Consider the following 24,261-nt stretch of genomic DNA (forward strand, 5'->3'; position numbering starts at 1 on the left):
CCAGCTTGCTCACAAGCCTGGTACTTGCCCATATTGTCGAATATTTTTAGTTTCATTAAGCACTGGGCAGAGCTGCTTAAAGTGAATTAAAATAAGAATCGCTTTATCCTTTCGGGCCTGATCCTGTTTCCATTGAATGGCAAAATATTGACTGTGGTACGTGGAGGAGCACTGAGGGTACATCTGCACAGCCCCAATAGTATGAGCCCTGTGAGACTGAGTCAGCTGACCTGGGCTCTGAGGCTTGTTGCAGTGGTTGTCTTTTCTTTTTCTTTTTTTTGTTGTGTAGACATACCTTGAGTAACCCGAAAGCTCTGAAGCACATCTGTAATTCCATCCCCATTCAGGACAGCACTTAAGCAAGTGTCTAACTCTTAAGTGGGTGCTTAAGCCCCATTGTGTTCAATTGGAGTTAGGCATGTGTGTAAGTGCTGTCCTGAATAGGGATGCTGTGTCGAGTTCTGGAAAACGTAGGCTTGCACTTTTAACGTTTGTTTCTTGCTGTCTTCAAGCATCTAGGGAATGTCCTTATTTAAGACATCATTGGCATAGGTCATGGTTTTCAAACCAGAGTGCCTAAAGTTAGACTCCTAGAGCCATTCTGAGGCACTTAAGTAGAAGTCGCCTGATTTTCAGAAGTTCTGAGAAATCCCAGCTTCCACTGAAGACAGTGGAAGATGTTGGTGCTGATCACCTTTGTCAATCAGACCACTTATTTAGGTGCCCAAACTGAGATGCTTAACTTTGAGCTCTCAAGTTTGAAAACTATAACTACTGTCATTGTGTTTCATAAGATGTATATTAGCTTCAGTATCGTTTGCAGAGCTCAGAAATGTTTAATATTTAGATTTGAAAATGCAAACACAAGTATCTATGGAAATAGTTGGCAATAATCCCTGACCATGGCTTAACCCCCGTACTGTTTTGGGATCTAACTGATCCTAATGCATACAAAAGTCTAAACCAAAATTTTTGTGCTGAACCAGTCTCTCTCCATACATTAATTATTCTCAAACTAGGGTGAAGTCAGTCTTTTCACACTGGTTTTATAGTCCTACCTATTGTATTTTTTGTGTAGCAAAAAAAAAATCACTGAAAAGGTAAGAAGGTCAGGTAGATGCCTCAGTGTTAGTCAGTGGGGAGACTGGAAGTACTACACTGCTATGGTCTTTGGTGTTCTCTTGGACCCCAAACACATACAAAAACTTAATAAAACGTGAGACACAAACCACTGCCTCTTCTTTCTTTAAGTATTCTCAAGCGATGATGAGGACAACCTGTTAGCATTGGTTTTGTCTGCATACCTGTGGTGGTTTTAGTTTAGCGAAAAAAGACACTTAAAAGGTATTGGGGGTTAGTTGAACTGCAAATTAATTACTCAGGTATTCCAGCTTCAGCAGAGGAGACTGGTAACTGCTGATAGTTGGGGGGTGAGGGGGAGAATGGACAATATAAAGATCCCGCCGCCCCCCCAACAGAGTCACGCCCCTTCTCTTACCCTCAGCGGCCCCTCCCTGCTACCTTTCCCTGCAGCTGCATCTTGCAGCTGACCAGCTTCACGAGCTGCCACCTAGGGAGAGGCTCGGCTGGCAAACCCTGGCGGAATTCTGGGAGGGGAGTGGCAAGTGACCCTGCGTGTCCCCCCACACGTCTCCTCTGACACAACTGTTTTTATTTGAGGCAGCAGCTAGGATATGATCACATTAATCTTTCAGCATAGTTTTTATCATAATTTCAGTGGATTTTGTTTTTCAAAAGCAATGCGCCAAAAGGGTCTGCCTCGTGTATCATCACAATTTTCCAGCAAATTGAGTTTCTGTGACGATAACATTGTCAAATTGATTTTCTGAGAAGCCTACACTTGCTAGGAAGAGTTTCTGGCAAAGATACCCATCAGATACATTTTCTAGCAAGCCCACGCTTGACAGATGCTGTGGTAGGCACAAAGGCTCACTGTTGCATTGCACATGCACATTGCATGTCTGAATGCATCTATCGTTTGGATTTTGTTGAGTTGCGTGTGGCATAATAAATCTTTGTGTAAGAGAGGGATGTTTCTCAGAGACTTGGGTACCGAAATGGTGAAATCACTGGTGCAGCAACGGAATATTGCAGACTTACCTCAAGTTTCTAAGGAAGCAGCATCTAGTGTGCTGGGTACTGATCCAGAGCCTAAGAAAAGGAAAAAATGTTACAGCTGTTCCAAAGAACAAGACAGAAAAACACATCAAAAACATGTGAAGTGTAAGAACTTTGTGTGTTCAGAACATATTATCTGTTTGTGCCATTTGTTCAAAGTAGGAGGCCATTTACTGCCACTTTACTGTGTGCCTTTTATATTGGTGCTGTTGCTATCTGTTTTCAAAGTCGAAACATGGAGCCAGTTAGATCCCAACACCTATATAGTGTGTAGGGTTTTTTTAAATGTGTTTGATCATGGGGTCAGTTAGACCCCAGCACAAGTACTGTGTAGTGTGCTTCTGAATCTAGGAAAGTTTTAACTTGTTCATAGTTTTATAGTTCACTGGTTAATAAAGTCAGTTTTAAGTGGGGTTTCCCCCCAATTTTGACGTGCAAAGGGATCTCCAAGACCCCAATATGGAAATAATATTTCAGTGATTTTTGGTCCAATTTGGGGGTTAACTCTGCTTATATTTTAGACTGGGACAGCTGTTTTGAAGAGAAGGTTTCTGAGTGTTTCCTTAATAAGCATATCATTATAATGGGCCCTAATTCTGGCTGAGTTTGAAAATGTTTCCTATGAAAGTGCACAACAGCATATCAAAAGCAGTATTACCGTGGCCATGTTATGACAACAGGCCCCACTCTTAGTGATTATTTCTGCTAGCCGCAGCATACTTTTCATGGTTTGGGGATATCATTCGTATCACCAGCTTAAGAGGTGTATATCTAAGGATGCTGACTGTTCCCTATGATCCCTTGGCCTTGTCCTGCCGTGCCATGGATTGCACTCTTGTGACTCCTGTTGTGTGTGTTCTCTCTATAGATTGGAGCCAGACTGGAGAGGAAAATTGCCTGCTAAGTTTCTGGCTCATCTGTGCACCTATAGCAGCCAGAATGTAACTGTAATTTAATAATTGCAATATCGTTACTATTTTTTCTGCGTTCTGTTCTCATGTGTGAATAATTGTTTGCTCATTCGGTTCTAAAAATCTCAAAGATTATAGAACAGCTATCTCTGTGTGTTAATTTCTAGTGAGTCTCTTGCTTTGATATCAAAAAGGGCTTAATAGTAGTTAGAAATTTATCAAGGAGGCAGATAGTATATTGGGGAGTTTAGTGTCTTTCAAATTGTAGCTTGCACTTTATGTGACTGATAAAAGATCATTACTAGTATTTGAGCCACTCACAGCCCTGTAAATCTGGAACAAATTCTGAGAAAGCATATTGTGTTATGACTGGCGTATCTGCAAGCGTGGTGCTGTGCTTGAAAACGCGACATAAGGTTTGCAAGGCATTCATGCTGATGTCATTGCATTGGAATGGAGGAGCTGTTGAAACAGTAAATACTTTCTGTAGCCAGCAGCTAAGTATCTACTGGCCCTCTTCTTTTTCTGTGAAGGAAAAAATGCAGAACAAACCTAAAATCAGTAAACTGTATTTATGGTGAGAAATTTCAATTAGTTTAGGGCTTGTAGCTATTTCAAACATTGTGCATAAACAGCTGCTATTTAAGCAAATGTGAAAGCCAGTATTTGTGGAAAGTTTAAACTTTAATATATATTTTTCTGTATTTTTTTAAACTTGCCTTGCTTTATAAAGCACTGTTGGAATGGTAGAAGAATTATGTTTGGACTGTATATACAGGAAGAAGCAGGGACTTGTGCTAACAGAAATTTATAGGCTTCAGTTCAGCAAGAACTAGCTTCTAGCATTAAGAATCACCTCCCTATATTCTTGGGGGAAATTCACTTTTGGTGAGTTTGGGTGGGTCAGAATCAAACCCCCAAACTTTGGAGGCCGGGGGAACAGAATGTGAGCCTAGATTCAGATTTTACAGCTGGTCCCTTTACTATAAAAGGTCAAACCAAAACCCCAAATCCAAACAACCCAGAACTTGGGAGTAATTCAGGATCTGGATTCGGAATCAAATTTTATAGCTCGGGACTAGTCATAGCATCTCGGAGGCATTCAGAAGTATCCCCTTTTCATAAATGATAACTGAGGGTTTTATATTGTCCTCTTGAGGGTTCCTCTGAGCACTCATGGAATCCTTCAACTTCCTTCTATGATGGACAGTTTTGCCATGACAGATGTAGGAAACAGATGAGAAGTAGAAAAGCTTTTAAGAAGACAATGATCCAAAGTGTTGGAGTGAGCTCTTCCCTGACCTTCTGTTGCTGATGTCAAACAAGGAGGACAGTATATGCCAGCTACTTGGCCCTGCAATTCCTAGTATTAATGTGGAGAGATTGACGCACACAGCTTTCATTTGCTGACTTCAGACAGGCCAGGAAGAGTGAGAAAGGGGTCAGAGACTAAAAACAAACAAAACTGGCCATTTGAGGCTGGATTCCCTTTAACAAGTGGGCATATTCCCAATTTCTCAAGCAATCACGGGTAATATTTTTGTCTTTAAAAATTTGCTGGCCATTAGAAGCAGGGTTTGTGATCCTTCTTCTCTACCATACTTACAGTCATTGCATGATACTTGTATTCCTCAGCCTAAAGGGTGGAAGTTACTCTATTAGCACAGGACAGCCATGGTTAGGTGTTTTACACCTGCATGAGCTGGAAATTGCGGCCTCTGGATTGAGAACTCATTTTTTATGTGCTCTGTACTACCCAGTAGTGTCATTATTCTTCCTAAGGCCTTCTGTTAATGGGGGATGGATGCAGCCTTTTCTAGAGACTGGCAATGCAGTGCTACAGCTAGCCAGAGGGAGGCATTTAGAATCATGCAAGATCCTCTTTTTTCCCCACCATGTGCTGTCTCCAAAGGGCTCCCAAGGTTCCTTGTTGGCCCAGGCGAAAGAGCTCAAGTTTGATACTTGAATATGTTGTTAGCAAAGAGACTGGCCCCATCTGGTGACAAATAGGACCAGCATCCTGCTGAGAAAAGGATCCATGATCTCTCTAGTTCACCGTAGACTAGTGTAGCCCAGAAGGATGTGGATGATCATATTTGTTATTGAACAGACCTCAATAGCCACAGAAGCCTGATAAGAATTCATCTGGTTCATCAAACAGTAAATGAAAAACCTAAAGAAATGCTATAAAAACTGTCACCTCTGTGAGTGACTTTGTCCTGTATTATTATAATAATAATAATTAATATCACTAATCATTTTAATTAAAAAGTTGTTGCTGTTTTGCCATATGTCAGTTCCACTAGTGTTATGTTACTACTTGACTTTCATGTGCATCTCTATTGTCCATTATCTCTTTAGTTTATATTTCCTCCCATTTAAGGTCTATGATCTGTCATCATCATTATCATTAAAAGAAGCAAAGAATCCTGTGGCACCTTATAGACAGACGTTTTGCAGCATGAGCTTTCGTGGGTGAATACCCACTTCATCGGATGCAAGGGGTATTCACCCACGAAGTATTCGGACGAAGTGGGTATTCACCCACAAAAGCTCATGCTGCAAAACGTCTGTTAGTCTATAAGGTGCCACAGGATTCTTTGCTGCTTTTACAGATCCAGACTAACACGGCTACCCCTCTGATACTTGACATCATTATCATTGTGCCTGAATGCAGCGTGGTGCCTTTTAAACCTTCCAGGCATCCACTTTGTATAATATAGTGATCTGAAAGTTCATATGATGAACAGCTCTTCTCTCTCCTTGTATACATTGTTGCAATTATTTCCTTTCTTAAGATAGAATGGTTTATGGTATTAGCAGCAGTGGAGTAAGCCTAAGGTAACTCATACCTCCAAGAGTGCAGGGATCATGAATGAATGGTGCGAACGTCATGAATGGAATATGCAGATGTCCTCAACTAGGTCTGACATTTATGTGTTCCTTGCATTAAGTTTGTGAGTCTTATATTTTTCCTGCACAATCCTGGCACTTTTGCTGATACGGGAAAGGACTGCAGTGCATTCTGTATCCCATTGCCTGCCTGTTTCAATATTTGCAGAACACCCTTGAGGTTGACTTTTTAAATGAATGTTCAAAAATGAAAATTCTTCCTTGGTTTATTAAACCGATATAAAAGCAGATTTGGAACTGGGTTGTAATTTGAGTGTGGGACTAACTTCTGTGAGAACATTGTCTGTTCAACAGCACAAGTAATGGCAGTGCAAGTTTCAATATGTTTCCCTGCCACTGTGTGCCTCAGTGCTTCAAACCACAGAAACAACTGGAAGTGCAAAAAAGGGCAAATCAATCTCTGATACTCATCAGACCTTGATCCCCCCCCATGAAACTGCCAACATGCAGGGGTGCCATTAGCACTGATGTTGGTGGTTTGTAGTCTTTTGTACTGGAATGCTTTGCTGCGGATGACACCAAATGATTGCACTCTACAGCAAAATGTCAGTGGTGGGGGTCAGGGCTACTTTTGTGATTAAATAAATTAATTTTCAAGTGTTATGTGAGTGCCCTCAGGGTGGGAAAAACATCTTGCCATCAGAACCTTCCATACCGAGTGCTGAGCATCAGTGGTCCTTTAAAGAGTTAGCTGTTTGGTCATGTGGATTAAATTCATTCATAGATGAGTCACCTTGCCACTTCTCATCTCTCCTGAGTTACATCGACATTGGTCTTTTTACTTGCCTGAGTTCTCTGATGAAGTTTCTTTTACTTGCTTCCAGCTCTAAACTGACCTCTACTGCATGTGGACAATCATGATGACAGGCATTGTGCATCTGGCACCAAGCTGTTCTGAGCCTCGAGGAGTGTGGGTGGCTGAGGTAGCAGGCGTGTGCACGTGTGCAGACTATGTACTTAGTGAACTGGAATCAAAAGCTTCCCTAGGATCAGGGCTATGTTAACTTTGGTTAGAAAGCTGATGCCTTTACATTTTTGTCATTGCTGAGGATACCCTACTCTCTTAGGTCTCATTATTCAGCTCCAGGATTTGGAATGGCTTAAGCCTGCAGCCCTTTGTCTGCAAGGCATCAAAAAGGGCTTAGTTACTGTACAAAGCTATCATTTTTCACAAGGAGAGGGAAGTGAAATTTCATTGAGCTTTAGGGTTGATTTTCATCTCTTAGTTAGGGTGCCACAGATAGAACCCTTGCTAGAAAGCAGACTGAGGAGAGAGAATTCAGCCCACATGTTCAGGATTTAAGGTCAAGAAAGATTCAAACTTAGCTTCTGGGGCTGTAATTGAGGGTGACGTAATGACCATAAAAGAAACTTTCAGTGGCATAGTAACAGCATTCTCTTACCCACTGTAGGCGTAGAAGCAGTTTCATACTGACATTCTTTAGAGGTGGGCCCACAGCACTGGTTCTGAACCCCTTCAGAATTTTCAGATCTGGATCCAAATTTCCTGGCTCAGGGCTGCTTCTGCAGTAGAACTACAGGGAACACTGAATCCCCAAAGTCCCTAATCATTGACGAACTTTCTATTTGGATCAACATCTGGGTCTTCTCTCAGCGGGGTCATGCCCATCTGTATAGTTGTCAAGTCAGATTTGTCTTAGCCATACAGAAGCATGCTAATTTATACGCTTCGGACAACTGGTAAAGTGTGTTAAGACTGTGGGAAAAAAATGGTCCTGCTATCTTCCTCTTATTCAGAATTAGCTTAGGTTAATTTTTGTCAAGTGGCTTAGACGGAAAAGCACTCCAGATCATAGGAGGCAGTCCGGCTGTCGTTCCCACTACACACTGAGGCACATTCTTTCAGGAGGAGATGAGCATTTACATTGGAGTTTTGCCTGTCAGTACTCAACCAGTTTTAAATTTTTGGCATGCTAGTGCATGGAACTTATTTTAAATGGTGGTGGTATTTTTTTTTCCAAGCAGGTTTTTGACAAAAATGGGCAAATTCTTGAGCTTCAAGAAATAGGTCAGCCTTTTGGGGAGTAACCATTTCTGGAGGTTTTGATTTAAACCTGCCGTTTTTTTCTTCATGAGTTTCGAAATTCCCTGTGCCAGAATTTTATTCTGCTATCTCAAGAGTCCTGCTCATTTTGTTTTTGTTTGTTTGTTTGTGGTATAATTACTTTATTTTTTTGTGAAAGATAATATGTTTGGCCAGCACACTTCCATTAAAATAAAAAGACTATTAATTTTCCAGCAGAATGGGCTCTAAGTAAGAAAGTGAGGACTCTCCTTGCAGTGGAGCTCCATGGATGACAGAATAAAGATATTTTTGGTTAATAAGCCAGATTAATCTTAACATTAATTGAGTTATAGAATACCCTGTGTCTTTTTGCAGTATATTTGTGGAACTAAGTTTTTTATGTGTGTTTGGGGGAGGTGGGCCGGGGGTTGGCCACATGAAACCAAAAGTTAATCGGTTTAGGAAGTCTGCGAATGTCAGCTCTGTAGCTGCAGTCAGTAAGGCTTGAAAATGTCATTGGCCATTCATTCTTATACCATATTTTTCATATTCATATATAAGGAACCATACATTGTATTTCTTCTGCCATTGTTACATAAGAGCAAACTGCCGCAAGAAACTGTTTCTTATGAACCAGTCCTACTGTTCTCTGTCTCTTTCCTAGTAAAAACTTCACAATGGAGGAATATAGAGTTTGATGACATTATTGCCATCTAATGGTGGTAATTTACTTTTTTCCTGTCTGTTTTACAGAATATGACTCAGAAACCAAAAGAGTTCAAGACATTCTTTCTGGAATAGAGAAACCACAGGTACGTGTTCCAGATTTACAAAAAAAGATGACTTCACAAATATGCCAAGTGTATTTTTTTTGTCCATGGTATAATGCTGGTGAAATACGGGGTGGCATCTGAATTATTATATGCTAGAATGTTGTATAAATGTATTTTCATCCAAGAACATTTTTATGGATCACAGTTTTGCAGTCCAAAGTACATACTGAGGCAAAAATCCCAGTCCATACAGTGGGCATAATTTCTAGGTGTCTTATAGCATATGCTGGAGCTTAATTAATGGCTATTTGTAGAGCATTTTGAAATCCTTGGATGAATTTATTAATTTTACTAATTTAATTAATGTGTTGTATAAGGTAATGCACATATAAGAACATAAATAATAAAAATACTTATTTACTTGATATCAATTCTCCTGTCCCCTGCCCCCAAAAAACTTTAATTTTAAATAATAAATTAGGAATTAAAAACCAAAACTCTGACAAGAAAAAAACAAATTGTATTATTTAATAACATTGAAAAGTGTGGAAAATATGTTTCTGTTGCAGTTTAGACCCCAGTCCTGCAGACAGATGCACCAGTGCAGACATTATGTTCACATAATAGTCTGAACTCCATACACTTTAAAGTCTGCACCAATGCATCTGTTTGCAGGATCAGGGCCTTACGCAATGAAGGAATAAATGGGGAATCTAAATCCCTGCTGACTTGAAGTTGCAATGGTTCATGCAGCCTTCCACCCTCCCACCCCCCGCCCCAATTAAATTTTTTCCCTACAAACAATTGTCATGACAAATGTGATTGACCTCATAGTTTTTGGCTAACTCCTCTGTACTGTTATATTGCCAGTAACATGCCCTTGGTGTATATTCATGAGCAGTGGATAGTTCTGCAGAGGAAAACTAGTTCACTGTCGTGACTGCTGTAGAATTGCTATGTAGTCAGTATACTCTAAGAATATTGAGACGAAATAATTTATAAACACTATCTGTGACCTGGTTAGTGAGGTGCTGTTATTGTATGATGGGTTGTAAGACTTTCCAGTATGAATATATTGTTCTAGCTTAATAGAGGGCTGTGGGAAAAACAAGCAGGGAAGCAACCCAGTGGATCCTGGTAAGAATCTCCAAACAAATGGTTGAGGGGCAGTGACAAGACAATGAGGGAAACTGTTAGCTTTGAGGTTAATATATCCTGTCGCCAATGAAGGTGCAAGCTTTGTATTGCCAGGCAGCAAGCCCAGAGATCAAAAGAACACTAAACAGTTAAAAGGCTCTTCTCAGGAGAGTAAGGTATGTGCATGTCACTTGTCAGCAGCTATTCAGGGAGAAAAGCTAACACAGAGAGAGACTCCCCAGAGGGACTCTAAAGGAGTGGGGCTTTCTCAGATCCAGGGAATGGTGCGCCTTAACAAAAGACAAGCATGTACCAGTATATAAACTGGTTTATTTTTTAAGATCTGTCTTCTCTTAAATGCTTTGGTTCAAAATAAATAGCACTCTGCTTTAAAAAGGCTGTTTGATTGCTGGATGCCACTGTCATTGCCCCTGGAGGGAACAGAACTGCAGGGTCTGAGGGTCAATCAGACCTGCTGAGATGCAGTTAGTACCAAGGGAATGCTGCCCAAGGCCTGGCCTGAGAATGGGTGAATCATATGATTCCACCCAAAGACTAGCGATGGCTTGAGGCCTGAGAAGGGATATGCTCAAAGGCACTTTGCCCACTGATCCATCTCTGAGACTGCGGCCAACATTCTAAACCTCTGACAAGTCCCCAAAGCCACCATTTTAAAAAGAAACTTTCCTTCCTTCCTCCCCCCCCTTCAAATGTGGAATTGTCCATTCCTCAAACGTGCACACTCAAAGTTACAGTGGCCCAAAATGGCATCAATGGCTGTTTTAATGTCTGCTTAGAGAGACAAGGTGGGTGAGATAATATATTTTATTGGACCAACTTCTACTGGTAAGAGACACAAGCTATTGAGCTACATAGAGCTCTTCTTCAGACCTGGGAAAGGAACTCAGAGTATCATGGAATATTCCAGAGCTAGATGCAGGAGACTGATACCATTAGACAGGAGGAATATCTAACCTTGGAAGATCCTGAAAATTCTTTGGCATTTTTTGTAGAGAGAAGCTATTTTAGAAGTTTCTGTGGTTACCTCTGAATCCTGTATAATTGGACTCATGATAACTATGGCTATGTCTAAACTATGTACTTTTTAGCGACACAGCTGTGCCACTACAGCCATGCCACTAAAAGGCATGCAGCGTAGCCGCTGTTTGTCAGCAGAAGAGCGCTCACCTGCCGACAAAGTGCTGTTCACACTGGCGCTTTTCATTGGCAAAACTTTTTGTCATTCGGCTGAATGACAAAAGTTTTGCCAACGAAAGTCCAGTGTAGACAAAGCCTAAGAAACTTCGCTTTACAGGCAGAGGGATAAAACAGTAGTACTATTTTTAAACTCTGTAGAACATTCCTAAAATAGCTTTTATAGGGGTTTGGGGGTGGGGCACCTGCTGAATACATGATGGTGTGGTGTGACCCTTGTATTGGTACATGTTTGGGATGACCCGCGTACTTCCCTGTAACTTTAACACTCATAAGTAACAAGGCTATCACAACCTCATGCTAATAATAAATTTATATTGCTTCCCTTTTTTCACCTGAGTGGCTAATCCAAGTTTGGGGCCCTGGCGGCGTTCCAGAAAGGAGTAGAAATTTCTGATAGTCGGGTATTTGTTTGGTGCAGTTTTGTTTATTTTCAAAGAACGAATGAAGTCCTGTGACTTTGAACATAGAGAGAATCAATAGAAGAAAACAGCTTCTTTTGCTCCACAATACCAGAGCACACTCTTATCTGCACCCTGGCCCAAAAACTTTTTCCCAAGTTTCTTCCATATTTTCATCTGCCCCTTCAGGCTGTCTCTTTCTCACTGTCTCTCTCTGTCTGTTCCTGTCTGTCCTGAGTTTGCGTGATCTTTTTTCCTACACACACCTATCCGAAACAATACTCAGACAAAAGCTGCTGAGTGGGTGCTGACTACTTTTGTCTTAGGTGGCGCATATGCTTATAGTTATATTAATTGAAGGGTGAGTTCACACCTATCAATCTCAATGGTGTTTTAACTCAACCCATAACAAGACTTCACTCAGCTCATAACAATAACATAGGCTACCATCATTTGTTGTTGTGTGTGTGTACATGTACATGTATATAACATATACACTCTACCTGTATATAATGTGTACATGTAGTTTTTACTGAGAAAAATGGTGTGTAATGCCATTGCTTCAATAGTAGTAAAATATTTGTAGCCCAAGCAGAACGTTTATAAAAGAGAAAAATAAAATTGTTTAATAAACAAAATACCATGTATGTAAAACAAATGAAGTAAGGAGGCATCAATGAATCAATTGGGAGTGGACTGAAATTCAAGCAATGAGACATTATCTAATGTTGCCACCTATTTTGGGAGATTTCACGTAGATCATACCAAATTTTCTCTTTTATAAGGCAGCTCTTTAAAGGATTAGATTTTTCCGAGGATTGTTTGTTTAACCTGAAATCCTACTGAGTTTCCAGTTCCTAATGTCACAGACAAGGTACTCATTCTCTGAAGCAGCCATCTTCCTAAGAGAGGAGAAACCCGAGGCAAAGCTTCAAAAATGGCTGAGTGCCGCTGTTGTGTTCAACTACAATGGAACAGATGTAAGTGGCTGCAGAGATGCTTGAAAGGTTATTGCATCCTTTCAGCAAATGCTGACAACTGCTGTGTAGGAGGGTGTGGGGGGAGGTAAAGAAGCAATACTGGTATGGTGGGTCTGAGTTCAAATGAAGACTGGCTTTGTAATAAAGAGCCTGTTCCTGCTGTCCTTTCAAGTAATTGGGATTTTTGCCTGATTAAGGACTGCAGTGTCAGACCATGATTTGAAAGGGAAAACTTGACCTCGTAAAAGCCATGAGCTCATTCGACCCACAAGTCCTTCAAACATTGCCCTCTGGGGAGCAAAGGAATGCTTCATTCAGTGTAGTTCGCACACTTACAATAAACCTCCCCAAATCACCAAAGGCCTGTGAACACTAGCCCAAAATCTCAAAGTAAACTTGTATGGAAATGTTGGCCCTTGTTCATTACCTGAATGACTGAAAGAACTGATATTTATCAGTCTTGTAACTTTAATAAAGTAGTGCAAGGGTTGGGATTCTTTATTTGCTCCACCACCTTTTCGGTAGCTTATAAAGCAGACATTTACCATGTAAGCTGAGAAGCTTGCAGGAACTAATTAGCTGTGCTTTTTGCTAGACACAGAAAACTCCCATGACAAAGAATGTGTAGTTACTTCTCGACCTTAAAAAAAAAAAACTCTGTAAAAATCAAATACAATAGCTTGTAGGACAAAGTGGGTCATGTTACCCAACTGGAAAAGGTACTTCTGACAGCATGGGCCTTATCTGCGTAAAGACAGTACACAAAGGGGAATCATCTCCCCAAATGATAAAGAAATCTTCCAGTTTTTAATATTTTGGTAGGGTAGAGTTAAGACAGCATTAAAAATGAACAAATCCTATGCAGAAGTATTTCCTGTTTAGAATTAATACCACATTTAAGTATTTTATACCAGTACTGCAAGTTCAGTGTTTAATAGAATAAAAGCATTCTATTTCCAATGGAGAAGTAGTGGAAGCGCCTTCTTCTCTTGAGTCATATAAAACTGGTCTGAAAAAAATTCTTTGGTTAACAGTCACAGACTGGCTGAGGAAAGAAGAGTAGATGTTATAATGAAATGAAATTCATGAAATGGATCAGAATCTGACCTCCCGGTTTAAGCTTTGGAAAGCTGGAGTAAGATAAGAGGGAAAGTCTTCTCATAGATCAGTAACTGGTTAAAAGATGGGAAACAAAGTGTAGGAAAAAATGGTCAGTTTTCAGAATGGAGAGAGGTAAATAGTGGTGTCCCCCAGGGGTCTGTACTGGGACTAGTACCATTCAAGATATTCATAAATGATCTGAAAAAAGGAGTAAGCAGTGAGGAGGCAAAATTTACAGATGATACGAATCTACTCAAGATAGTTAAGTCCAAAGCAGACAGCTAATTGTTACAAAGGGATCTCACAAAACTGGGTGACTGGACAACAAAATGGCAGATGAAATTCAATGTTGATAAATGAAAAGTAATGCACATTGGAAAACATAATCCCAACTATGCATATAAAATGATGGGGTCTAAATTAGCTATTACCACTCAAGAAAGAATCTGGGAGTCATTCTCTGAAAACATCCACTCAATGTGCAGCTACAGTCAAAAAAGCTAACAGAATGTTGGGAATTATTAGGAAAGGGATAGATAATAAGAGAGAAAATATCATATTGCCTCTATATGAATCCATGGTACTCCCACATCTTGAATACTGCGTACAGATCTGGTCGCCCCATCTCAGAAAAGATTTATTGGAATTGGAAAAGGTACAGAAAAGGGCAACAAAAATTATTAGGGGTATGGAACAGCTTCCATATGGGGAGAGATTAATAGGACTAGGACTTTTCAGGTTGGAAAAGAGATGACTCACAGTGGATATGATAGAAATCTGTAAAATCATGACTGGTGTGGAGAAAGTAAATAAGGAAGTGTTATTTACTCCTCATAACACAAGAACTAGGGGTCACCACATGAAATTATTAGGCAGCAGGTTTAAAACAAATAAAATTAAGTATTTTTTCACACAATGCACAGTCAATCCGTGGAACTCTTTGCCAGAGGATGTTGTGAAGGCCAAGACTATAAACAGGGTTCAAAAAAGAACTAAATAAGTTAATGGAGGATAGGATCCATCAACGGCTGTTAGCCAGGATGGGCAGGGATGATGTCCCTAGGCTCTGTTTGCCAGAAGCTAGGAATGGGCAACAGGGGATGTATCACTTGATGATTACCTGTTTTGTTCATTCCCCCTGAAGCACCTGGTATTGGCCACTGTCAGAAGATAGAATACTGGGCTAGATGGACCTTTGGTCTGACCCAGTATGGCTGTTCTGATGTTCTTAATTGCATTGTCTTGAGAAGAGGAACTTTGTCATTGACTTCAGTGGGTTTGGAATAGCTATGACGCTCTCATACGCATAAAGAAACAGTTCAAGAATAGGTATTGGGCCAGATCTTGCCCAAGTGCTCAGTATCTTCTGAAAGGTGTTCAGCTCCTTCAACTGCCATTGGGACAAATAGCACTGAGCACCTTTCAGAATCATGCCTATTGTTTGGAAGTTGAATAGTTGGGCCTATATTCTTTCCTCCATAGCAAGCATAATATTCATTGATCCTTGCAGAAGCAACTTAGCCACTCATTAAAGAAAACATTGAAGATACACAACCTGTGGCCGGAGACTGTGGTTTCAGACTGAACCTGTTGGCTCACTGGACAGCAAATTGTATTTCCATTAAGTCATACAAATTTATTTGTTCCAAATTCTCACTCTCCTGAGGATAGTACTATTGTGGTTTGCCATGCTAAAAATGTGGACTCCGAATTACAGTTTGTCACTTCATCTAACAATTAATCCCATTTATGTATAAATAACCTTTAGTGCGCGCCATGCAGGCTTTGCGAGGGTGTCAGAAAACCTGTTTGACACTTTCAGGGTTTACTTAGAAATTATTTTAATTGTTGGTTACCTGTTTATTTTAAAACTCAATTTGTGACATCAGCCATTACTGTGTGTTCACCACCACCACCACCATCACAAGTCAGTAGAAAAATTGAAACCTGGATATTCAGCACCAAAAGCTTAAACCTGTAGCACTTCAGCTAATGGAACAACTCCCTTAGCTGATAGCCATAGTAAGCTTTTATCCTTATGTGAACCAGCCTGTGCAGAGCCCTGTTGACTTCAGAGTATTAAATGTGTACCTGTATTTTCTTGTGTGTTGCCCATACGATTTACTGTTTCTCTTACATTAAGAGAAACTTGACTTTCTACAAATCACTGAAGTTCATTAAAGGACAAGGCTTTTTACCAAATAGAGAGCATATATACGTGTGTCCTAGCTAGTAGTCATAAAAAAAATGTTCAATAGAACATTGGCTGGATATTGTGTATCGAGTTCCAAATCCCTGTCTGAATGTATGAAAAACAATTATGCAAGCATATGTCCATAATAACAGAAGAAATCTCACAGTAGTTCATCTGGTAGTAATGTATGTCCAAAAAAAAATACCATTTGGATCTTTTTTATTGCTAAATTCTCTTTGGCCTGTAAAATACTTAATTGATATCAAATGTAATTTTTTAACTGTAAATGTGTTTAGTTTTGGCTATGATTTCATTCTGTTAGGATACCTAAGAGATTTCAATTGCTTTGTCTGACTTGAGACTTTGAGCTTTTCTTATAGATGTCTGGCTAATCCAGTGCAATTTTTAACCAGTTGAGTTGTTTGAAGCAAACAGTGATTGTATTACCTCTAGGACAACAGTAGGAGAACAAGAAATGATAAGAAAATTGGTGTAAGACTAATCTGCAAATGGTTCTTGAGAAAATTTTTTGATACTACTTAACATTTCATGTTCTACAATTTCAACTTATGTTGCAGAGATATTTTATTTTGGGCATGGTTAACTAAGTTTACTGACATTAAACTAAAATGTTGTTGGTAACTTTGTGAGCAATGTTTACATTAAGATGAGAAACACTTTATGGTTTCACCCCCTTCTCAGTATGTTAAAAAATCTCAGATTTAGGAGTTGGTTTAGAAGGCATCTGCTTAATATATCAAGATCAGGAACAATAGCTGGGGTGCTTTTCAGCTAGAGGCAATGTATTTTTCAGATGAGATGTTAAATGATCTGCATTAGAGATTTCCAGAGCTCTTTCTTGCAGGAAAGTGAGTCTTTAAACTTGGATATTCCAACCACATTCCCAATGAAACTACATTTTTGAAAGCTATGCTGGACCTCAAAGAGTAAATTCCAAGAACAGTTGCACAGCACATTAGTTTTGCAAGTACTGTTATCATTAATGGGAGAGGAGTGCCAGATTTATGTGGAAAAGTATAGAAAATTTATAACTGAGTCTCTAAATCATTCAGCTTCTTACACATTCTGAAATAACAGAGATTTTTGCTCTATAAGTTTTTTGGAGGAATCTGCTAGAATGATAAAACTTGTAAAAGTTGACATAGCAGAAATTAATAAGAAACATAAAACCTTGTGTGCTGGAATGTAACTTCAGTTCCTCCTCACGTAGGCAATTTTTTTTCACTGTTACATTTGACATTGCAATTTTAAGAGATTAGTCATTTTCATTATCTAAAACTCAAGTGATGATGTGGCAGAGTGCTCAGGGCTATAAAATGATTTCTCAGGGATTTCTTCAGAAGAGTTACTTAGAAGTACAGTACTTTCTTTCCAGGATAGCCACTGTAAACATTGATTTTTAGAAGCATTAACGTTTTTTCCTCTCTCAGCATGGATTCAGAAGTCTGTTCAAATGGAAGCTACTGTACAGGCCTATGATGCTTCTGGCATTATGCCAGCGGATTGTCCTGTTAAGGAATGTAGCAGAGAAAAAAAAAAAGCTGTGCTAGTTTTAGGCTCTGTCTGCTCTAAGATTATTTGGACATATAGACTCATAGACTTTAAGGTCAGACAGGACCATGATAATTCCTAACAGGTGCACCTCCAGTGACCCATTTAGTCTAGTATGCTGTCTCCAATGGTGGCCAGCAGTTTATGCTTCAGAAGAAGGTTCAAGGAATCCCTAAATGGACAATTATGGATGGAATAACTAGCTTGCAGCAGGGGAAATTTCTTCTTAGCAATTGTCAGTTAGAGATTGGCTTATGGCCCGAAGCAGTCCTAAATTGTTTTGTTTTTCCAGTCTGTGTATACCACTGTGGATATTTTTGGATCAATGTTGCATCCTGAGAAGTGGTTATCATTGAACTGTCCCCAGCGAAGCCTAGGTCTTTGTTTCCTGTCTCTCAGCCAGTTTCTAGTTCATTACAGTTCTTCATCTCTCACCAATGACTACTTAGTTTCCTTAATAACTCTTAGGAGTGGTATTCATAAGCAATTACTTGGTAAAGAGTAAATATATTTCATAAGAGAACACAGTACTTGGAATTCACACTGACTAACATTTCTTTTATAGGTTTCAAATATTCAAGCAAGAACAGTTTTACTAACATGGTGTCCTCCAACTGGCCTTTTAAGTGCGGATAGACACAATAATGGCTTGCCTTACACTTGTACTTACGAGGTTGCCTTATCAGACAAAGGGAGGGATGGGAAGTACAAGATAATTTACAGGTAATTATGTACTTTTTTTCATGTGTTGTTCTATGTTTATATTTTAGTTAAAAATGAGCTATCCTGGTTCTTCAGGTCCTGCCCTTGTGTCCTACCAATTTCACAAAAAAAGTATTTTGGCCCAGTTTTGGTAATTCTAGCCGCACCTGAAAAAGTTTCCTGCAAATTGATTGAGCGCATGTGTGTGTGGGAGGAGCCACCCCCCAGCAGACCTGGCACATGTTGTCACTTTCTGCCTCGTCCCTCTCCAAAGAATAGAGCTACATTTCCTGTCCCTCAAGTTATCGAAACTCTCTCACATGTACTTTCCTGATGTGACAGCCACCTGCCAGAGCTAAAACCAAGAGCTGCTACAGTGTGAGTTTAACAGCCATGTTTCTGTAGCTGGGGATTGTAACAGCTCATATCCTCAGCAGATCAGCACACAGGGGGACCTGTAATATACACTCACCAGTGGATTACATAGGCTCCCCAACAAAATCATCCTCTGTGCACTTTAAAAAGTGCTGAGATGCCAGATTGGCTATTATGAAGTAATTGTCCTCCACAAATTTCACTAAAGGGGATCCAGGTAGCATAATAATGACCTTTTGTGGCCAAGTTCATCTCCATTCTCAGGATGTCCTGTAGCTTAACACATGGCTCTAACCATTCAATATCTAAAGTTCAATTCTGAACCACTGGTTTTGCCATTGACTTGAATGGGCACAGACTGTGGTTATTAGTAATGGAGATTATGTACTTCCCTGTCAAGCCCAAATATAGCATATAATATTGGACAGGACCTCAAAATGAGGGCCCCAAGTGAAGCATTAATGCAAGATGCTGAAGTTCAAGCCATGCTAGAATCTTTTGATATAATATTCACCAACCCAGTTTGATGATTCAGCATTTCTGAAGTAGGTACTTTGCAATAATAAAAGTAAAACATCATGGAACTGGGGTATGGTTGAGTCACATTTTCAGCATATCTCAGGAAGAGTTGAAAGGCCTAGTAAGTTAAATTGACATAGGTTTGTACAGATAAAGACTGTAGAAATAAATCCATGTGATAGGGTTACTTTATAAATGGAAAACATAACTACTTCTCTTTCCTTTAATATGGAAACTTGTAAAGATTTCCAGTCTGTTGACAAGTTGGTCCTACATTATTTACTTTTATTTTCCTACCCTGGAAATTATTTATTTTTTTCAATGAATCATTTGTAGGAGCCCCTAGATGTCAGAAATTCAATAGCTGTACTAACTGAGGTACTGTTTTTCATGACATATGGATGATTTCTTTCTGCAGTGGAGAAGAATTAGAATATAACCTGAAAGACCTTAGGCCAGCAACAGATTATCATGTCAGGTGAGTTGTTATGAATCTGAAAATCTCTTAAATATAATCTGTTCAATTATATCTAAAAAAAAATGGAGCTTTTTGACTGCTGCATGATATAGCTCAAGAATTTCACAGTACTTTCTCAACAGCCCTTAAGTATTCAGTAGTAGTTTTCCATCTCTCAGGCAGTAAATTATGAGAGAGATTTTCAAACAATGCATTGTCTATCATAGTGTTGTCATCACTAAAGTGAAAGAAAAGATGTATAGCTGTGTCAACTGGATAGAGAGTATATAACAGGCCTTAAAGTGTCTATGTATGAAAGTGTATCTCAGGCTTGCCAAAGTGTTTGAATAAAGCGACTGACATCTGTCCAATGTGTCATCATGTTTGTTTGTTAGAAAAATAAAACCAAAGTAAATAAAACCTATTTTTTTATAAGTAGTACTGACTCCCCAGTAGGTTACATCCATTACCTATCCTACCCTTTATTACTTTTACTAGTCTCTAAAAAAATTGATTTGACCATTTTTCCAGCATCTGGATATTTTAGGTCAGCTCTGTGATTATGAGCTGCCTAGATTTTAACTTTACACTGAAAATCAAATGAAAAGTACATTTTAATAATGCAGATATTGGCTATGCAAAACTTGTCTGTGAAAAAGAAAAGTTTGTGCTAAAGGTCTGTTTGAGTATGGGGAAATTATGAGCCCAGAAATATTGGTGCACAAAATTGCACTGAAATTGCATTTAAGAATTTAAGCTGAGACCCCATGACAAATGCAAACTCTGTTGAAGGTGTCTATTCATATTGCCAGATCAGTTTTTTTTGCAGAACTAGGATCATCTGTAATGGAAGATTCTATATGCAGAATGATGGAAGGATATACTCTTCAGAGATGATCAGTTATCAGTATTCAAACTATAAGGATAATGTCAGAAAGAATCTGTATATTTTATAAAGCTGACTTGATACTTTAAAAGTTTTACTGCATGTTTATATGCCTCTTTAAAACTGACAAATTAACACCCAACAGAAGCCATTCGTTTCTAGATCCCATTTCTCCGTAAATTATAGAGTTACATGTTGGTTGCACAGTTATTTTTCATTGTTAACACGTGTTTCAGTTTCACACACTGATATTTTGACACCATGTTTTATTATCCGTGTTTTTATGGCTTTCTTTAAGACTTTACTAATGAACCCAGGCCTCAAATTCACATCCTGTTCATTTATGTTCAATATCCTGAACAAAATCTCCTTTCACTCCTTCTGTCTATTGTTTCCTTCTGTTTTCTAGACAAAGACAAAGTCTGGCACCCTTTTTCCCATCAATGCTGCTACTCTGTGTAATGGCATAACCTAATAAACAGAAGATTGCTTCAGAATTTAAAATATCAAACATATGTCAATCGGCTGGTGTTAAAACTTTTTAAAAACAAATACATCACTGAGTTCCAGGAATATCTTATAATTATTTTTCAAATGGAAGAGCAAGAGGGTAAATAACTCCTTCCAAATCTATGGAAGAAGCATGCTTTTGGGTCCCAAACAAGTGTCCCAGCCATAGTAACTAGCAGAGAATTGTGATAGTTCTCAAGGTACCCAGGACTGTGAGTCACTTTGTTACCGTGTCTCTAGCGAGAGAGAGTCTTTGCCCATGGTGACTGGGTGTCAGCCCTGCCTTTGCCTTAGAATCATAGATTATTAGGGACCTCAGAAGATCATCTAGTCCAACTCCCTGCTCAAAGCAGGACCAATCCCCAAATGGCCCCCTCAAGGATTGAACTCACAACGCTGGATTTAGCAGGCCAATGCTCAAACCACTGAGCTATCCCTTCCCCCCTTGCAAGTTAACAAGAGGTGCACCCCTATTCTCAAGTCCCTTTGAAGCGTTCCCCTGTGATATCCAGTCCCTGACACTGGCTACTCACAGAAATCTCAGATCCTTGCTCCCAAAGGAGCAGAGTACTCCAGCTTACCAGTTTTACTTTAAATCTTTGCTCCTGTAGTACACAGAGCACTTGTAATGAAACCAAAGGAGATTTATTTAAGATAGAATGGAGTGTTAACTAGAAACAAGAGAGAGTGGCGGAAACAAATGGTTACAATAAAAAACAAAATCATAAAATGCGAACCTGTGTCTACACTTTATTAATAGTTACTTTTCCTATCTAATAAAGTAACTTAGGATCCAGTTTTTCATGAGAACATCCCTGCTCCCCAACATGTCTCCTCAGTAAAAGGATGCAGAGGGTGTCTCTCATATATCAGTTTCTTGTCTTTATTCACAGACAGGACAAACCTGTGTTTATTGTAAAGTTCCTTTTTTTTTTTTTTTTTTAACTCTCCAGGTGATTTTGATTATTTGCAGTTGTCTTTGATGTTTTGCCATGCTTGAAAGGAACATCACCAAGACATAATGGCCCCCGGTGACTAACTTTTACTCCAAGTCCATAAAGCATACTTTCAATATAATTACGTCATTCCTTAAATATTTCCCATACTTACATCTCTCTGATTATGAATCTTGACAAGTTACACACTTTCTGTAGAAACCTGACATACTATTCTTTATTGATAAATATCCTGGAAGGCATGTGTTTAGTGTAGTGAGTTTGTCAGATCTGAGGTGATAGGACCCTTTGCGAAGGAGCCAGTGCGTCACAGTAATAGCAAGAAGAAAGTTATAGCTACTGCAGGCTGTTAAGCATAATTTCTAAAGCAAGCTTCACCTAGTGTAGTAGTAATAAGAATAATAGAGTAGTATTGACATACCGTGCAATTTTTCACAGCATTAGGAGTGTTTACACCAGTGTCCAGGCCAATTTTCAAGTAGTTTCAGTGCAGGTAATTTCTGTTCTGCCTACCTAAATTACCCCTGCACTTCTCCTGCAAGTTTGTCAAATCACAAATCAGAGGTGAACAGTTTGCAGTGACTATGTTTGAGGAAGAATATAGGACTGTGAGATATGAAAGGCAGGCCCCAAAGTGGCAGCACAGAAAGTAGTAGGAGAAGGAAACTAACATTACAAAACCAAATAATGTTTTTTCTTCCATGTGTTTTTCTTGGTGAGGTTGGGGTTGTGTATTAAAGCACTGCAAGCAGTAAATATCAGCTGATCAGGAATATTTTTTAGCTGGAAAATGCTGATTTGTTAAAACCAACATTTTATGTGGAAACGCTTTCAAATCCAATATGAGGGGTGGGGGCGGAGTTGGAGGTGTGGAGAGGGAGATGGATTGACACCAGAATAGCCAATAGCCCGGCGGTGAGGGTACTCACCGGGGATGTGGGAGATTCTGCTCTGAGTCAGGCACTTGATCCTGAGGGCTGGTCTACACTACGGGGGGAAATCGATCTAAGATACGCAACTTCAGCTACATGAATAACTTAGCTGAAGTCGAAGTATCTTAGATCGAATTACCTACCATCCTCACGGCGCGGGATCGACGTCCGCGGCTCCCCATGTCGACTCCGCTACCGCCGTTCGGGTTGGTGGAGTTCCGGAGTCGACAGGAGCGCGTTCGGGGATCGATATATCACATCTAGATGAGACGCGATATATCGATCCCCGAGAAATCGATTGCTACCCGCCGATATGGCGGGTAGTGAAGACGTAGCCCGAGTCTCCCACACCCCAGGTGAATGCCCTAACCCTTTCCCTCCCACCCCACCCCGGGGATACTAGCTATTCTGATGTGGGATCTCACTCTTTTTTAATCAGAAATTTGGAAGCGTCTCCATTTCATTCTGATGAAAACAAATATAAAAACCTTAAAAAAATTTTACAAAACAGAATTCTTGTTTTCGGGCCAGCCCTAGTAAATGTGTAAAGCCCATAAATAAATGTGCATGACCAGCACTTAATATGGAGATCATCCTAGGTCTCAGTGACCTTGGCCAGATTTCCAAGGCTTTACGTTTTCCCACACTGTTCTTGAAAAAATTTCTGATGTATTAGGCACAAAAAAACTGCAGGCTCTTACATAGCTTCACTATGAACCTATATCTTAGTTTCTTCAAGAAATATATTTTATTGCAGCCATTTCAAATGCAACCTCCCTCATCTTTTGATGAGATTCCATATATACATCATATAGCACTTATGGGTGATAGGGAAGACTGGACTTTTTAAGGCACTTATGTCTTTTTTAAGGTGCATTCTGCCTTACAACTTCAGAAACACAGGTCACTTGAAATTTAGAGTCACTTTCCTAACACCAGTTGTAAGGGTTCAGATAAGTTTTCCTCATGACTTTCTCTGATCTTGCAAATCTAACATTAGACACTACGGAGGCAGTAGCCTTTCAGGCATGAAATCACCAAGGAGTAAGGACTGGTCTACACTGGGAATTTACATCAGTATAGCTACATCTGTCAGGACCATGAAAAATCCACATCGCTGAGAGATGTAGCTATGCCTACCTAACCTCTGGTATAGACAGCTCTAGGTCGATGGAAGAATTCTTCCATTGACCTAGCTTCCACCTCTCAGGGAGGTGGATTATCTACACCTATAAGAGAAGCCCTCCTGTCAGCATGGGTAGCATCTACACTGAAGCGCTGTTATAGCAGTTTGAGTGAGCAAAGATGTGTCCTGAGTGTCAATATGCAAAGAACTTCTAACTTCTAACACAATGCAGGTCTTGCTGTCTTGGCTAAAAAGAGGCTCCCTTAGGACTCACCTAGTTCGAATTTATGCCTGCAGCTCATGTTGATGTTGGTTTGACTCTTGGTTGCAGGGATGCACAGGAGACAAACACACAATGAATCAAGCCACCTGGTGGGGACTCAATTAATTACATTTGTTCTGACTCCTAGCTGCTCATTGGAAGATACCAGAGGCA

The 24,261-nt window shown here is 39.7% G+C and overlaps 1 protein-coding gene across 8 annotated transcripts in view; it reads left to right on the forward strand.

Annotated features, from left to right (window-relative positions):
- Positions 1-24,261, forward strand: part of FNDC3B (fibronectin type III domain containing 3B) — a 364,378-nt gene that overhangs the window by 225,480 nt on the left and 114,637 nt on the right. For all 8 annotated transcript variants that reach the window (XM_045030459.1, XM_045030460.1, XM_045030461.1 and 5 more), the window contains 3 exons: positions 8,743-8,801; positions 17,928-18,085; positions 19,377-19,436. In XM_045030459.1, the coding sequence (XP_044886394.1) occupies positions 8,743-8,801; positions 17,928-18,085; positions 19,377-19,436 (277 nt within the window). The remainder of the gene's footprint in view (positions 1-8,742; positions 8,802-17,927; positions 18,086-19,376; positions 19,437-24,261) is intronic.

Source organism: Mauremys mutica, chromosome 9 (genome assembly GCF_020497125.1).
Source record: "Mauremys mutica isolate MM-2020 ecotype Southern chromosome 9, ASM2049712v1, whole genome shotgun sequence".
Lineage (NCBI taxonomy): Eukaryota > Metazoa > Chordata > Testudines > Geoemydidae > Mauremys > Mauremys mutica.